The following is a 16,580-nucleotide window of genomic DNA, read 5'->3' as shown; positions in this document are numbered from 1 at the left end:
TGCTTGCGTTCACTGCGCACGCGCGGCCTGAGCTTAGGGACGTCAGTTTCCAGACATGATCACGTGGAGAGGAGAGGGTGTGTTTACTTTCTGGTTTAGTGACGTTTGATGGCTTGGTAAGTGGAGAGGATCTGTCTGTCTACCAGTCTGTCTCTGTTGTGTGTCTCTGTTATTATTCTGTGTATTTATGTAGCTGTGTGTTTGTCTATGTAGCTGTCTGTCTGTCTGTCTGTCTGTGTATCCGTCTCTGTCTATCTATCTGTTTGGCTGTCATTTGCAAAAATGACATATTTAAGTAAATTAATAATTAAGTAAGCGGGCTAATAAACACCTAAATATATACAGTACTGTGCAAATGTCAGAGACCCCCTTTTCTATTTAATTTCCAGTCAAAGTTATTCATTTTTTAACATCAGGAAAAAAAGCAGAAATATGTGTTTAGCAGAAAAAAAATCTATCTGTCTACACTACAAAAGTCTGTAGACTCCAGCGTTTCTTCTGAAATGAAGGCTATTAATATTGAGTTTGTCCTCCTGTGTTGCAGTAACAGCCTCTACTCTTCTGGGAAGGCTTTACACTAGATGTTGCAACATTGCTGTGAGGATTTGATTGAGCATTGGTGAGGTCAGGTACTGATGTTGGATGATCAGTTCTGGATCACTCCAACTCATCCCAAAGGTATTAGATGGAGCTCCATCACTCCAGAGAACACGGCCCCACTGCTCCACAGCCAAGTGCTGGGGGGCTTTCTACCTTTCTAAATGTTGTTACCAGCATCCTTGGATTAACCTTATCACAGTAATGCAATGCTGCCCCCTGCTGACTTTCTGTAAGACTTCTCTAATGATTGTTATTCTATTTTAGACTATTAATTATAGAACAATATGAAAAGCAATTAAATACATGCAAATGAAAATAATTAATTAAATCAATTGGATAACAATTATATACATCAATAAAGAAAATACAGGTATAGTACAGTGTTTTCTTTAGAAAACAAAGCCTAAAGTATTTAACTTTTAATTTTGCAGCAATGCAGATTAAATAAATTGACAAATAAACGAATAAACGCATGTATACATATTTAAAGCTAAAACAGACTCAATGTTTTATATACATGAATGTGCAAAAGGCCAGTCATTAATTTGATTTCCAGTGATAATAGCCATGTTAATTTTTCAATATCAGTAAAAAAGCAGAAAATATGCATTTAGCAGAAAATTTGGCAGAATCATCCAGAACTAAATCTAATATCAGATGTTTGAGTGTTAAGTGTGTCACTCTTTACCTTTATTACAGCTTCCATTCTTTTCAGGAGACTCATTTTCAGTTTCTCAAACAAATCTGCAGACACACCTCCAAAGTTCAGTCTTAGAAGTTGGTTGATCATTTTCTGAAGTAATCAAACACATTCAGTGATGTTGAGGTCTGGACTCTGGGTGTTCAGTCTATTGTTCAGCTTCTTTGTTTGATGTGTCTCCTTTCCTTAGTGAGGCTTCTTGACAGCTACACATCCTTTCAGACCCACAGCGCTGAGTTGTCTTATCACAGTGGAAGGATAGACAGAAACACCTGTGGATGTTTTCAGATCTGAAGCAGCTTGATTTTCTCCTCTCTCTCAAAGTTGAAGCTTTAAGTGCTGTTTATCTGATGGGGGCAGTTTTAGTGTCTACCAGGTCTTCCAGGTGGTTGTTAGGAGTCTCATTTTCTCTGTAGCTTTTAATCAGTTTTTAATAATTGTAATAATTCCAAAACTCCAATTTTGGAAGCTCCTATGTTTTCCATAAAATTTCACCTTATGCAAGTGGATTATCCTATATCTAATCTCATCAGAAATATCTCCTTCAGCCATTATAGATGTAAGATAGTCATCTCATAAATAATGCATGAAACTGTAGAATTGCTTTGTTTTCCATACTTTTCATTCATTTACAATGTTTTTTTCTGTCTTCTAGTGCTGTCTGAGATTGCAGTGACTGCCCTTGCGCTTTGGGGGCACTGTTGGTCAGCCAGCAGCAGAACCCACCACTGTGCACCGGAGTTCTTCACACTCAGCCATGTCGGAGAGCTCAGAGGAGTACAGGCCATTTGCGGCTCAGCTGTCCAATGTGTACCTCACTATCCTCGCTCTGTTCTGCTGCAAACTCTTCATCAGGATCACCCTCAACCTGCTCACACATTTCTACATCATCAAAGGGAACCGCAGGGAAGCGGCCCGGATATCGGCCGAGTTTTACGGCCAAGGGCACGGTAAGAAAGACCACTCACGTCACAGCCCAGCACAGAGGGGCTGCGGGTGGGGTATTTACCTTGTTTACCCTTTCACTGTGAGTTACAAACACGAGGAAAACAATTCATGCATTTGGAACTGATGGAAATAGAAACTCCTCTTTGCACTGCCAGTTCTTTTTAGTCCAGTTATGTGTCACATGTTGTTTACAGACAGTCCATAATTTAGATACAGTGGGCTCCACATTGACTGATCTCAAACAGACAGGTTTAGAATTTTAAAAAGTTATTATATAGAAAATGAAGAGGAAACATTTAAGATTTCTAGCTCACTCCTCAAATTCAAGGAAATTTGTGCTGTGGTCTTTGTACTAAAAGGTCAGACTGTTTTCAGTCTGGTCTCTTTCAGTGCAGCTCATGATCAGACGACTCTCAGGAGGACTTGATCTGCTGTTCAGAGACTTTTACAAAAACTTGTGGAGTCCATATGTTGTCATTAAAGTAAAAGGAGGACACACCACCAAATGCTAAGAAATTCTGAAATTCATGTTAAAATTTCAGAGATTGTACTTTTCACATAGACTGTTATTTCTAATTAAAAAACTTTGTATTAAATTAGAAAGGAATGCTAAATAGAAGCATTTTCACCAGTATTGTTAGACTTCTGGACCTCACTGTCAGTATATAAAGAACAGGAAAAATACTACTGTTAATATACACTCTTAAAAATGATGGTTCTTCAAGGGTTCTTAAGTGAAGATATTAGTTCTTAATAGAACTGTGAACACTCAAAATCGTTTGCATGATTAAATAATTCTCTATATGATGAATGGTTCTTCAGACTGATGGAAAATGTGCTTTATATATATATACACACACTCCTGGGCACAAAATTGGGCCAGACCCAAAATATAATGGTGTTCACTGATGGTTTTGGCTGGTCAGAGTCCAGATTTAAACCCTATAAAATATTTGGTCTCATATTAAACCCGCTCAGCAGTGTTTTTCAGCTGTTTGAAGCCGTCAATGCTGAGTGAAAAAATACTGACTCTTCTTTCTGTAAAAGACTGTCTGCAAATTTACACACAAAACTTTAACATTTAAAGAAATTAAAAGGGAAAAGGTCTCCCACATTAACTTACTGCATCTATTTGTTTAATAATTTGTTAATAATTGTTTTAATTATGCCAATGGTTTTTTGAGTGTTTATGATTCTATATAGGACCACTGTCTTTCCTAAAGAACCCTTAAAAAACCTTCTTTTTAAGAGTGAACTGTAAGTATACTGTTATACTGTTAGTGCTTTAAGTGTCAATTTGGAAGGTTTGTACTTCACTCGAGTATTATTTAAATGGAATACTTTGTCTGTTTACTCAATAAAGAAAAAACTAGACATGCACAGTGATACCAAAATGTTTATGTACCAGCATCAGCATCAGTGCTTCTCTTTTAAAAACTAAAATTGTTTTCTAAGGACGCACCAAAATGGATATCTGATGACATCCTTTATAAATAAAAATTATGTGTGGCCATGACTTAGTAAGGCAAGGGAATGAGATAACTAAGCCTTGACCACAGCTTTAACAAGGCATGATCTTGTTCCCATGCCTTACTAAGCTGTGGCCACGACTTTATTATCTCGCTCCTACCCCTTACTAAATCGTGGCCACAGATTAGGATCTCGTTCTCACACCTTTCTAAGTCGTGGCCACACATTAGGATCTTGTTCCCACACCTTAGTAAGTCGTGGCCACGCATTATTTTTATTTATACGAGATGTGCCTAGCAGGGCTCCGTAGATATCTGATATTGTTCATGTATATATTTGCTATTACGGATAAATAAACATGCATAAAATGTAGAACTTAGGACTAAATCTAGATTAACATTACAGAGAAATATATCATTTATTTTTGGGTTACAAATGCAGTAAAATAAAAAATGCAGATATTTTTCTGAGAGTCACCAAAACATTCTGCTCTTCTGGAGCTCAATAAATACATCAACCAATACCAGTTCAAAATATACATCAAATCTAAACATCTGTGCACTGCAGCTTCTTTTTTGTATCTGTAGATACCGATACCGAAATCCAAAATGTGCTATCATCATGCATCCCTACCTTTTACTCTATACATTTTCATGCAAGTAGTGCATAAGAATCTCAAAAGACAGAAGGTTTTTCTCTTTGCCAGTCTGTCAAGTTTACATGCATTTCTTTTTACCTTCATTTTATTAAAACAATCATTCAAATTCATATTAATGAAACTGCCCTCAACTATGCTGATCTTTGACCACCCATAGGACCACCAAAAGGAAAAGTGTGTATGTTCTTTATTTTATGTTTTATGTTAAAACATTGACATTTTACTTTCATATACTTTTATAGTTACATCCACACACTTTTGATGGGCAGTGTCTGCTTAGCTGTACATCACTCCTGCATTCACCAGCACTCTCCCTGATCTGTCCTGTGTGTTATTTATGACACCACAGCATGCTCAGATCACATGACCTCAGTCCAGCCTTGCATGCTGGGAGTCTGCCGATGCACAGAACGCTGGCTAATGCACAGAGTGGAGTATTAATAGAAATGAGGCCATGTCATCTGATTCCTCCCCTCCACATCCCCAACACAGCAAACAGGCTCATCTGCAGACCAGCAGCGGATCAAAACCGCAACTGTACTGGAAACTGAGAATCAATTGTTATAAATTCTAATAATATTCAATTAAATATGTGTTTATTGTTTGGCTACAATAGAATTTTCTGGCGATTAAATGTATTTTTAAAAAATACATCTGAATCGTATCAAAATAATCAAATAATCAGGTTTCCGGATGACTGAATCACTTCCTAAAGAATCATAATCAAATAGAACTGAATTGCAGGGAAATGTGAGATTTCAAAATGTATTGAATTGTTTATTCCTGAAAAGATTGTTAAATCATGGTTAAATTTATGAGATTCCATAATTAACTCTCACTGTATCATTTTATAAAGATTCAAACCAAATCAAGGTCAACTTTTGGAAATTCGTGATGTACTGAATCAAATCAGAATTAAATCAATTTGAAGTGTGGGAACATTTTAAATTTCTTTATATACTATGCAAGAATCATAACTGAATTGTGGTAGAATTTTAAATTTCACAATGCTTTGAACTGTTTTCTGAACTGCAAATGAATTAATTTAAAATCAAATTTCAAATTTCACAATGTATCAAATCTTTTCCTAAAAAATCAGAATCGAGTTGAATTGAATCATGGTAAAATGTGAGGTTTTGTGATACATTGAATCATAATAAAGAAATAATCGTAATTGAATCATATAGAATTGTAAGAAAATTTGAGATTTCATGATGCATTGAATCACCCTCTAATGAATCATAATCAAATTGAACCAAAATGTGGCAGACCTTCAGATTTCATGATGCATTGAATCATTTTGTAAAGAATCATAATTGAATCAAAAAGAATAATGATAAAAATTGAGATTACATGATTCATTAAATCATTTTGTAAATAATCATAATTTAATCAAACAAAATCATCTCAAATTTTATGACTTTTTGATGCACTGAATCACTCTAACCAATCATAATGAAATTCGACTGAATTGTGAAATCTAGATGTCACGATGCTTTGAATCATCTCCTGATGAGCTGTAGTTGAACTGAAGCATGGTGAATCATTATGGAATTGAATCTGTGTGAGGTCAGAAGTGTAAGCCCCTCTGAGCAGGCGGTGCTGAAGGCGAGGGGGTGGTAGGGGTGTCGGGGGGGTGATGGCTTTTAGTTACAGCAGCATGAGACGAGCTCTGGGGTAAACAAGGACAACTTCAGTGAGCTGCAGATTAGGGAGAGAGGGGCTTCAGACTCGCGGGAGAGACGAAGGCTGGCTCTTAACTCGTCAACTTAAGTAGAGCGGCGTAGATAAAAGCAGCAGACAGAATCAGACACTCTTTTTTTCTTTTTTTTTTCCGCCCCGAGAGTATGATGTAAAGAGAAAACATTCTCCTTTCAAAGTGGAAGTCTTGCTGAGCTGGTTAACCAGCCAAGGTTGGTGTGTGATGTTTTTGTGTGTGGACAGTGAGGCTTTTTTTTTTTTGTTCCTGCAGGAAATAATTAGACATGTATGCTTGATAGATGCGGCTTTAGTGCATGACATTTGTGTGCTCATGGGAGAAGGACTGAGGTAGGGACGGGTGTTGGTTTGCACGCTTGCTGTATTCACAGCAGGAGAATCTGTAAGCTGGATCTGCTCTGGAATTTCGTTTTTACTTCGGCTGGAAGTAGGACAAAGCAGTTGTTTGATCTACGGGTGGGCGATATGAGGATATTTTATCAGTATTGTGATAAATTTCATTGCAGTACTCTTTTCTGAGTTTATGATTTCTCAGCACTTCTAGAACGCTGAACACTTGCACATCATAAAAAGACAGATTTACACCAATTATAGATGACAACAACAACACAAACAACCACAAACAGTGTGCAGTAACTGCATAAACTGCATAGCAACAAATAGCTGATTGGATTTTCTGCAAAATAAAGTGATGTAAACAAAGTCATTCAGAGTGCTTTAATGAGAAATGCTTCGTCCTAGAACAACTTTCTGAATTCAGTCAGAAGTTAGAATTGTTCACAGTGCTGGTGATGGGAGCCACCACTCCCTCACAGAAAGTTATTACATGATATGGTTTTAAATACACTGCCGGCTGTCTGAGACATTATTTTTTGGACCCAAATATATTTATAATGGTGGTGTGGTACATGCAGGATGTTGTGAGGCAAAATAGTCCCCAGTGAAAACTTATTTTGTTCAGATTTTCCACTATTTTACCATTGTCACCTTGACCCCTGCTTCCTATTACACCACTGTGAAGAAATCTGAGTTTTTACAATGAACAATTTCACACCAATCCACTCTGAATGACTTTCCCCTCTATGTGTGGCTCTACTGTTTTGCTACCTTATTGGAATGACTGTTTCATATCAAGATACATATTGAAAATGAGTATTGTGATGTTACATTTTGTGCAATATTGCCCACGTTTCAGCTCTTGTGGAGACAGTTAAAGGCAGTATTAGGCAGTTTGCGCTGTGTTGCTCTGTTAGGCTGAAGCGCTGCTAGCTCTGTGTGCTCTGTCAACAGCACACATTTGTGTAAATGAAAGAGAAAGATGGAGGAAGAGCACGATGATGATGATGACGTTTGGAACGCATCCGCAGTTATTCTGGATATTGACTCAGGTGTGTATCGAATGTCAGCTCAGGTGTTTTGAACTTCATTGACAGATGTAGAACTTCAGCATCTATTTGCTTCCAACAAACGTTTTAGTTTAAGGGTAATTAGAACATTAGTTGAAGCGATTAACCCAAATATAGTCGGTCAGCCAAGACATGTTTAGTGTCTGAAGTTTAAGGTTTGGTTTTGGCTTTAGTATAATGGAGTAACAAGGCCAAAGCAGGTAACAAGTAAATTAACACTGTCTTTTAGTTTTAATCCATGTTTATACACTCTTCAAAAAAGATCTTCTTCAAGGGTTCTTTAGTAAAGGCAATGGGTTCTATAAAGAACCTTTTGCATGCTTAAATGGTTCTTTGCATGATCAAATCGTTCCTCAGACTGATGTAGGATGTGTTGTATATGGTTCTATATGTCACCAAAAAGTGTTCTGCTAAAGTTACGATGTCAAGCTTGTAACAGTAGAAGAACCCTTTTTGGTGCTATACAGAACCACTTTCAAAAATATACAACACATTCTCCATCAACTTAAAGAACCATTTCTTCAGTGTATATAAACATGGATTAAACTAACTCGCATACTTTCGATTTTGCAATAGTGTTAAATTACTTGTTAGCTGCATTGGCTTTGTTGCTCCACTAAACTAAACCGAAAAAAACAAATTTCAGACACCAAACGTGTCTTGGCTGACCGACTACATTTAGTATGAAGGGGGAGGAGCTGCGTTATTGTGGTTGTTTTTTCCCACCAAAGTATTCCTTGTGTTCATGTTGTCGTTTAGGGTCGTGGGCTGACCGCTCCCCACTGCATGATGCTGCAAGCCAGGGACGGCTTCTGGCCCTGAAGACTCTCATTGCCCAGGTGAGTGACCCTTTAGTGTGTGCTTTTAACACTAGTTTGGAAAAGAAAACTGTTAACTCATTATTTAGACGAAACTTACTCTTCATATTGAGGAAGATACTTTGATAACCATGAGGATAAATATACACAAAGCATAATCAATATACACAGAGCTGATTTATGACAAACTTCTTCTCCATTTTTCTTACCTAACAGAAAAATGAGTGAAAAGCAAACATTATAGACAAAGACAAGGTGTCCCCAAACTTTAAATGTAATGTAAGTCTGAAAGATCACTGCTGCCACCATGTGGAAGTGATGAGCACTGCAGCTGTGCATTTTCCAAGAAAAGTGGCATAAGAGTCAATGTTGTGTTTAAGAGACAAGCATTTGCTAATAAATGTTTTTCAAGCTTCAGTATATAAACTTTAAGTTTGACGAGGTTGTACTTCTCAGTGTTATTTGCCACAGAGAAATAAATGTGCTTTCTAAGGTGGGAAAATCTGAGCTAGGCCTTTGTCCAGTGACAGCTAATCGAGTTACTGTGGTAACAGCCTCCAGTTAGAGTAAAAATTAATTTCCCAGCAGTTTGAAAAAATGTTGTTCATTTGTGGCTTTATTTTGTGTGAAACAAAGCAAAACAGCAGTATTTTGTACCAAAAGCCACCTCTATGGTACTGTGTATGTTTTGGGATTCTCACACCATAGCGTCAGGTTTCAGACTGTCCTTTATTACTCGGTTCATTACAGTTTCATGGCCAAATTAAAGATGAGAGTATAATACAACTGCAAGTTTCACTGAACATTTATTATGTTCTCTTATTTTCCAAAATGAAGATTATTTATAATATAGAATATATTTAATTATAAAATTAAGGCTCAACTCACACAACACATCCTACATCAGTCTGACCTCACACAACTCAAAAACTAACGCCCAGATTAAACGTTTAAATGTTTAAGAGGACTCTGTTCCAGGCACTGGCCTAGTAATATCAATATTTAATTGAAACTATGTAGGACAAAAATGTTGCTTTACATTAAAAATGTTCAAATGTTCACCGTTCTTGTGGAATGACTTCTCTCCCCACCCTCAGGGCCACAGTGTGAACGCGCTGACGGTAGACCATGTGAGTCCTCTCCATGAAGCCTGCATCGGGAACCATGTGTCCTGTGCAAGAACGCTCATCGATTCTGGAGCCAACGTTAGTGACTGCAGGGCCTGATTGGTAGCCCTTGATTAGAAGTCACATAATCTGATATAAACTTAACGCTGCATCTTCCAATGCCTATAAAATCTTTACTGTGACATACTGTATGATATATAAAAAAATACACTGATTATAAATTGTATTAAGTGATAATTCAGCATAAAGTCAAAGGTTAAACAACGTCACCCAAATGTAGTCAGTCAGCCAGGGCGTTTGGTGTACTTCTCTGTACGTTTGTCCATGTTGATAAACAACAGCGTGTCTACAGTATCAGAAAGCACATAATCAAGGCTATCAACAAACTCATAAACTCGTTCATAGTGGTTTAGTGTGAAATGGTTCAGATTTCTTTACAATGGTGGTGATACAAACCAGGGGTCACCATGACTACGACACAAATATAGCCATTTTATTTACTATCCAAAACCAACAGTGAACCTACATGTGTCTTCAGAGATTTATGTGTAAAAACAAGAAAAAGTATATTTTCTGTGGGGACCATTTTGCCTCACAACATCCAGCATGTGTCCCTGCACAATGAATGGGTTTGAAAACATATGTTTTGGATCAAAAGTTTATCTCACCTCCTGTAAAACAATGTCTCAGACATCAGGCAGTGCATTCATAACTATTTCATCACCACCACTGTGAACAATTCTGACTCAGTAAGTTTCACTAGATCATCAAACCACTCTGAATGACATCTGAACGCTTGAATAATGCGGAAAATTTGAAAAATTAATGGAATTCCCCTTCAAAAACTCCACATGGTTTGAGGCAAGTGAGGCAAGGCGAGCCAATTAGCACGCAGTTAGCACCATGCTAATTGGTGGGGCATAAGCTTCCATTATTAGCCATGTTAGCCTCATAACCCCAGACCTAAAGGTAAAAACCCTGCTGAAAAAACCCATAGAAACAATTAAGTGTTTCTGTCAGCTCCTGATGATTTTGTAATGTGCTTTGGCTTAAGGGGTCCTAATGGTTTAACAGGTGACCAATGTCTGATTCGAAATGCATTTGATTGGTCTTCTACAGGATTACAGTGGTCTCTGCTGGAAAACAATTCCCATTAGAAAGCAAACCTATTAGGTTTTAATCATAATGGTTTCTAATTGTCCTTTTTCAGCAGGGGAAATAAAGAAGCTTCAGACACCAAACATGTCTTGACTGATTGACAACATTTCGGGGTAAATGGCAGGGGGGACGGGGTGTAAATGAAACATTTTCACTTCTGTACATTTGTTTCTTCTTATGTTTCTGCTTTTAACAGTGATCTCTGAGTTCTCTCGGTTCTGAGTCTGTGTATATGGATGCATGTTTTTGTGTTCAGGTAAACGTGACGACCATTGACGGTGTGACCCCTCTGTTTAACGCCTGTTCGACCGGCAGTGTGACGTGTTTGGAGCTGCTGTTGGAATGTGGAGCCAGACCGCAGGCCATGGCCCCATGCCAACCATCCCCTATCCACGAAGCAGCCAGCAGAGGTACAGGAGACTAAAGAGTAGTCACCGAAATAAAGGAATAGCTTGATGAAAAATTAGATTTAGCCCCCTTGGATTTCCATTACCCCAAACATAAGAGATCAGACAAGACATTGGCATCTAAAATTTTCTTCTTTAGGGTGGCGCCATACTTGAGTTTAACTACCAAGTATTTTTCATGTTTTCATGTTTTCGTGTTTTGTTTTAGCAGTTGTCTCTCACTACAATACCCAGCATGCATTACGCTTAATACATCATACAAACATATGAAATCCCTGTGGTGTCCCAATTCTGACTACTAGCCTCTGAGCTAGCTTTAGGCCAGAGGTTGGCAACCCAAATGTTAAGAAAAGCCATTTTGTCCTTTGAACAGAAATCAAACCACCTTGAGAACCACAACATTTTATGTCCATTTTACCATCTTGGCTGTAAATATGTCTCAGTATGTGCTAATGTTCTAGTATAGTCTTAAAATATAATTTAAACAAAAATGCAGGCTCACTTTGCTCTTCTTTAAGCTTTAGCTATAGCCTCTTTTCTCGCATCTCCAGCAGGAAACCTTTTCTCAAAAGTGTAATAGTTTCTTGTAAAATATCTCTCAAGTTCGACTTTTTAAGAGGCTGAAGTCAGCTTCTTGTTTGAATTTTCCCGTTCCACCTTAAATGCTGCCTAAAGTGCCAGAATGCAACTGCTGCACCATTAAAGGTGGAACGGGAATATTCGAACCAAAAGCTGGCGAATGAGAAGCTGACTTCAGCCTCGCAACTTTTTAGTGTTTGACAGTTTCTCGTTGCAGATTAAACATAACAGGAAACCAGCTGGAGTGCTTATGAATGCAAATAAGTCCATTCGTCTCCAAATGATCAATGTTCGTCTTAAATCCCTCTGTTTTCTGCATTGCTGTGTGACCAGCAGTCTGTGCACTGATCTTCAGGGTTAAAGGGTGAATTAGCAGTTATACATTAACTCCAGCCTTTAAGACCATTTATTGTTAAAACTGTGTTAGAACAATCAGCAGAGCTTTATTTTACTGTAAAGGAGGATTATAATATTTTACCTAAAAATCTAATTCTACTGAGGAGCTGCAACAGGACAGTGAAAGAGCAGCATGTTGCCGACCCCTGCTATAGGCTAATTAATGCAACCCATCTAGCATTAGTGTGACTTTATATTTGGTGGTCGAACAAAATCATGAAGAAGACTGAAATTCTTTATTTAGCACAAAATGTACACCAGAGACAAGTCCTTACCTTTTAAACCTTTAGAGAAAAGAAGCTAAACAAAGGTGTGGTATCTAGACAGTCAGCTAATTTGCTAATTTAAGGTTTGCTTATAGTCCTCCTCATCTGATGAGTCACTGAGTGATCCATTCTTTCTACTGTAATGATAATATTTTAAAAAAGGCTGCACCCAAAAATCCATCCCAGAGCAGCTGCAGTCTTCTGCAAGTTCTTCCCACCTTCAAGATACACCAGAAGATGAGTAGAAATATTTAAGATGTAGAGATGGGTAGATTTTTTGTTTTGTCCAAAGTTTCCCTTTCAGTATCTCTAAAAGACTGGTTATGTGGTTTCTGACACTGAATGACACACTGTTAGCAAAATTCAGGCTTCAAGCTGCAGCTACTGTTTTTAGCTATGCTAACTTAGTTAGTCTATGTTTATGGATTACAATGTGTCATACAGTGTCAGAAACCATTAAGTTTATTAGAGATTACTGAACAACCCCACCTGGTTTGAGGTGAGTGTGTAATATTTTAAGCATGCAGTTAGCATCATGCTAATTGCTGAGGTATAAGGTTTGATTACGGGCTAGCTACATTAGCCTTGTATCTCTAGTGCTAAAACTAAACTTCAAGGCTAGTTTCAGCTTGTTTTCTGCCTGGTGTGTTACTGATGAATGTGACTCCTCCACAGGCCACAGTCAGTGTGTGGAGGTGCTGATCTCATGGGGTGCAGATGTGGATTATGAAACCCGCAATATGGGCACTCCACTCTACACGTCCTGCCGATGCAGAGAGTTTGTCTGCGCTCGCAAGCTGCTGGACGGAGGTGAAACTTTTTACCTTAGTCCAACTCAAATACTACTGAGTAACTGCTGCACTGAAAACACAAAATCTAGGTCCTGTAACCTAGAGGTTGTACAACAAAGCAGGATTTATCTGTAAACTTAAGCCCAAATTGAGGATCAGCCTATAGGAACATGAGCTCTTCACCCATTGGCTCAACTTTGTGCCACTGTGTGTCCAAAAGTCTGTAGACTCCAGCGTTTCTTTTGATATGAAGGGTATTAATAGTGAGTTTGTCCCCCTTTGCTGCAGTAACAGGCTCTACTATTCTGGGAAGGCTTTACACTAGATGACTGGAACACTGCTGTGAGGATTTGATTGAGCATTAGTGAGGTCAGGTACTGATGTTGGATGGTCAGTTCTAGATCACTCCAGCTCATCCCAAAGGTATTGGATGGAGCTCCATCACTCCACAGCCCAATGCTGGGTGGCTTTATACCCCTCTAGCCCAAGCTTGCCATTGGACATGGTGACCTTAGACTCATGTCTCGTTCTGCATTATTAAGTGTGTGAGATGTAAACAGAGTAATTCAGAGTGGTTTGGTGTGAAATGGTTCCAATTTTTTTTTTTTTTTTTGGAGACTGTTGCACTCTGTGTGCACTTCTGCAACCTTGAAACAATGTCTCAGTCATCAGGGAGTGTATTCATAACCATTTCATGTAATAACATTTTGTGAGGGAGCTTTTAGAGATGGATGTCTGGTTCCTATCACCACCAATATAACCAGCTCTGACTAGAATGGAGCATTTCACACCAAACCACTCGGAATTACTTTATTTACATCTTAACCATTTAATTATTCAGATTTTTTACAATTGGGGAATTTCCCTTTTAAAGAAGCTGAATTTACTCAGTAAAAGGGCTGTCTGGAGATCATTGATGGATCAAAGCTTTTCTAGCAACAACCATCTTTCCGGTGCCTGTTCTCAGGAGCGAATGTTCAGAGAGGCAGGCTGATGGAGACTCCTCTGCACGCGGCGGCTCAGCGGGACAGCGTGGGAATTGTGAAGCTGTTGCTGGAGTTCGGTGCCGATGTTAACGCTCGAAACCTGAGCTTTAAACGGCCGGTGGAAGTGGCACCTCCTGGAGGACTCACCGAAGGATTCTTGCTAATATATGAGGGTGAGGCACTTCTCCTGCTGAAATACAGTTTATATAAACTGCTGCATTTCATTAATGTCATACACACAAACTTAATAAAACTTCTTAGTACATGAGAAGAAAATTTCATGTTTTTAATACTTTTTTACATGTGTGACATCCCAGATTTTTTCATCATTACATTACAACAGATTTTTATACTTGTTTTGTAAATTTTAAGATTCTTCAGTATGTTTTTTGGCCAAACTGGAAAAAAAAAACATTAGCAGTAAATTGATCTAAAATAAAATAGTGCTAGCTTTTCATTGCACAAGTGTACAGACCTGATTTTCTGTTCAGTGTTGAAGAATCTGACCATACAATTCTCGAAATTTCCATGTATCTGACCATATGTCTTGGACACTGATCAAATTACGTAGGCTATTTACTGAATCTTCCCTCTTTTTTCCTGTTTTGTATTCCAGCCACGCCCCGTTCTCTGGGCCAGCTTTGTCGTCAGCAAATCAGAGAGTGCCTGGGTCGAACCAGACTCCACCTCATTCCACACCTACCCCTCCCTAAAGCACTCAAGAAATTCCTGCAGTACAGATAGCATTAGATAACATTATCAATGTACACTGAGTGTCCAGGTTAATATGTCCACCTTCCTTGGACCTACACGGATTGCCCAGTTTATCAGAAACCTCTACTAAATAGCTCCACTATGTGGAGTTAAAAACACAGACTGTGACTGCACACTTTTTCGCCCCCTTCCACACCATTCATCAAAGGGGACCACCATCGGACTGCAAGATGTTATTTGAGTGGTAATTCATTCTCCTAGATCACACCTGGACAGCAGTGGTCCTATGGTGGTCTCCATTGATGAATGAGGTGGGGGGGGCTGATAAACTCTGCAGCAACAGATGGGCTAAAGTCTGTAACTTTACGTCTACATCGTGCACCTATATGTTAGGTGTTTCTAATAAACTGGCCAATTAGTGTAAAATAGTGGAGATAAAAAGCTGGCAACTCTGTGTGCATCAGCTTGCTATGCATTACTGTTATATACTGTTTTTTTCTTTAAAAAACTGAGATGAGTTACTGATACAGTGTGACCTTGATGTGACAGTGGAAAGACAGATAGATAAGCTATGCAAAACATTTGAAAAGCTGATGCCTCATACGGAAAAGAAGCGTATATAAACTGTACTTATCTGATACATTTGAAAATTCTTAAGTGTTTAAGTATATTTTGGAATTGAACAGTATGTTTGAAATGTATTTCACATGTATAAAATACATGTCCATGTATTTCTTTTCCATATGTAACATATTCATGAATTGTATTTTCTAGATTGATTTAACATATGTTGAGTACATTCTTTTGGAGCTTCTGTGGTGACATGGTGATTATTTTTTAATAAGGCATGCCCACAAATTAATATATTGAGGCCACTAGTTAAGCACATTTCTGGCCTCAATATAGTAAATAGTGGCTTCAGTATATTAATTTGTAGCCTCAAGTTATTTATATGTGGCCTTAATATATTAATTTGTGGCTTGAATATATTAATTTGTGGCCTCAATATAGTAATTCCTTTCCTATCCCATTGTGATTTCAAAATATTAATTTGTGGACTCTACATATGTATTTGTGGCCTCAATATAGTATTTTTTGGCCTCAGTATAGTACTTTGTGGCCACAATAGTAAAGTATGGCCTCAATATAGTAATTCCTGGCCTCAAAATATCAATTCATGACCTCAAATTATTCATTTGTGGCCTCAATATAGTATTTTGTGCCTTCAAAATATTCATTTGTGGCCTCAAAATAGTAGTTTTTGGCCTTAACATAGTACTTTGTGGCCACAATAGTAACTTGTGGCTTAAGTATATTAATATGTGGCCTTTGCCTTATTGAAAAATAATCTCCATGTCACCTTAGGGGCTCCGTACATTATGTTCAGTGAAGTGCAATTACTCCTGGCCGTGCATAATTCAATAAACATCTCTGTCGCAGCCCTCACTTCATTTGCGTTTTGCTTTAAAAGAGAAAAAAAAAAACCCTCAAAATGTTCTATTTGAAACTGAATTTCTTATAGCTTAGCAAAAATAGTCATAACCATATGCTTACTTTATTCAATTAAATTACATTTATACATTACATGTGACAGTTTCTGGATTTAAGCTATAAATCTACAACAAGCCTGCTTTTCCCTCAATGTTCTTTACCCTCAGTGAATTGAAAAAAAAAAAAAGGTTTTTTTTCATTTTATACTGGGCGTCATCAACCCCACCACACTGAGAAAGCAGATTAATTATTAATTATGTTACTAAGATAAATCAAACTAAACTGCAATGAAGTTATTGACCAGCAGGTGGCAGCAGCTCACTTTCTCGTTTCCATGGAAGTGTAA

The 16,580-nt window shown here is 37.9% G+C and overlaps 1 protein-coding gene across 3 annotated transcripts; it reads left to right on the top strand.

The window, feature by feature from the left end:
• Nucleotides 1–1,988: 1,988 nt before the first annotated feature.
• asb5a (ankyrin repeat and SOCS box containing 5a) lies at nucleotides 1,989–16,182 on the top strand. Of its 3 annotated transcripts, none has more exons than XM_036569283.1 (8): nucleotides 6,095–6,289; nucleotides 7,386–7,483; nucleotides 8,261–8,340; nucleotides 9,417–9,524; nucleotides 10,861–11,014; nucleotides 12,928–13,062; nucleotides 14,011–14,202; nucleotides 14,646–16,182. In XM_036569283.1, exons 2-8 carry the CDS (start codon nucleotides 7,414–7,416, stop codon nucleotides 14,771–14,773), a joined length of 867 nt encoding a protein of 288 aa, XP_036425176.1. In that variant the 5' UTR covers nucleotides 6,095–6,289; nucleotides 7,386–7,413; the 3' UTR covers nucleotides 14,774–16,182. The 3 variants fall into 3 exon arrangements, with proteins under 3 accessions (XP_036425175.1, XP_036425176.1, XP_036425177.1); XM_036569284.1 differs by having other exon boundaries at nucleotides 6,249–6,289; nucleotides 7,349–7,483; XM_036569282.1 differs by lacking the exons at nucleotides 6,095–6,289; nucleotides 7,386–7,483 and adding an exon at nucleotides 1,989–2,250.
• The last annotated feature ends 398 nt before the right edge of the window (nucleotides 16,183–16,580 follow it).

The sequence above is a fragment of the Colossoma macropomum genome, unplaced genomic scaffold (genome assembly GCF_904425465.1).
Source record: "Colossoma macropomum unplaced genomic scaffold, Colossoma_macropomum, whole genome shotgun sequence".
NCBI lineage: Eukaryota > Metazoa > Chordata > Actinopteri > Characiformes > Serrasalmidae > Colossoma > Colossoma macropomum.
Note: the sequence above shows the minus strand (reverse complement) of the source record. Positions and strands in the feature narration are given on the sequence as shown.

Coding starts and splice junctions, on each gene's coding strand:
- asb5a (XM_036569282.1), top strand. CDS start 2,058: ATGTCGGAGAGCTCAGAGGAGTACAGGCCATTTGCGGCTCAGCTGTCC. Junction 9,525..10,860: donor TCATCGATTCTGGAGCCAAC/GTTAGTGACTGC, acceptor TTTTGTGTTCAG/GTAAACGTGACGACCATTGA. Junction 14,203..14,645: donor ATTCTTGCTAATATATGAGG/GTGAGGCACTTC, acceptor TTTGTATTCCAG/CCACGCCCCGTTCTCTGGGC.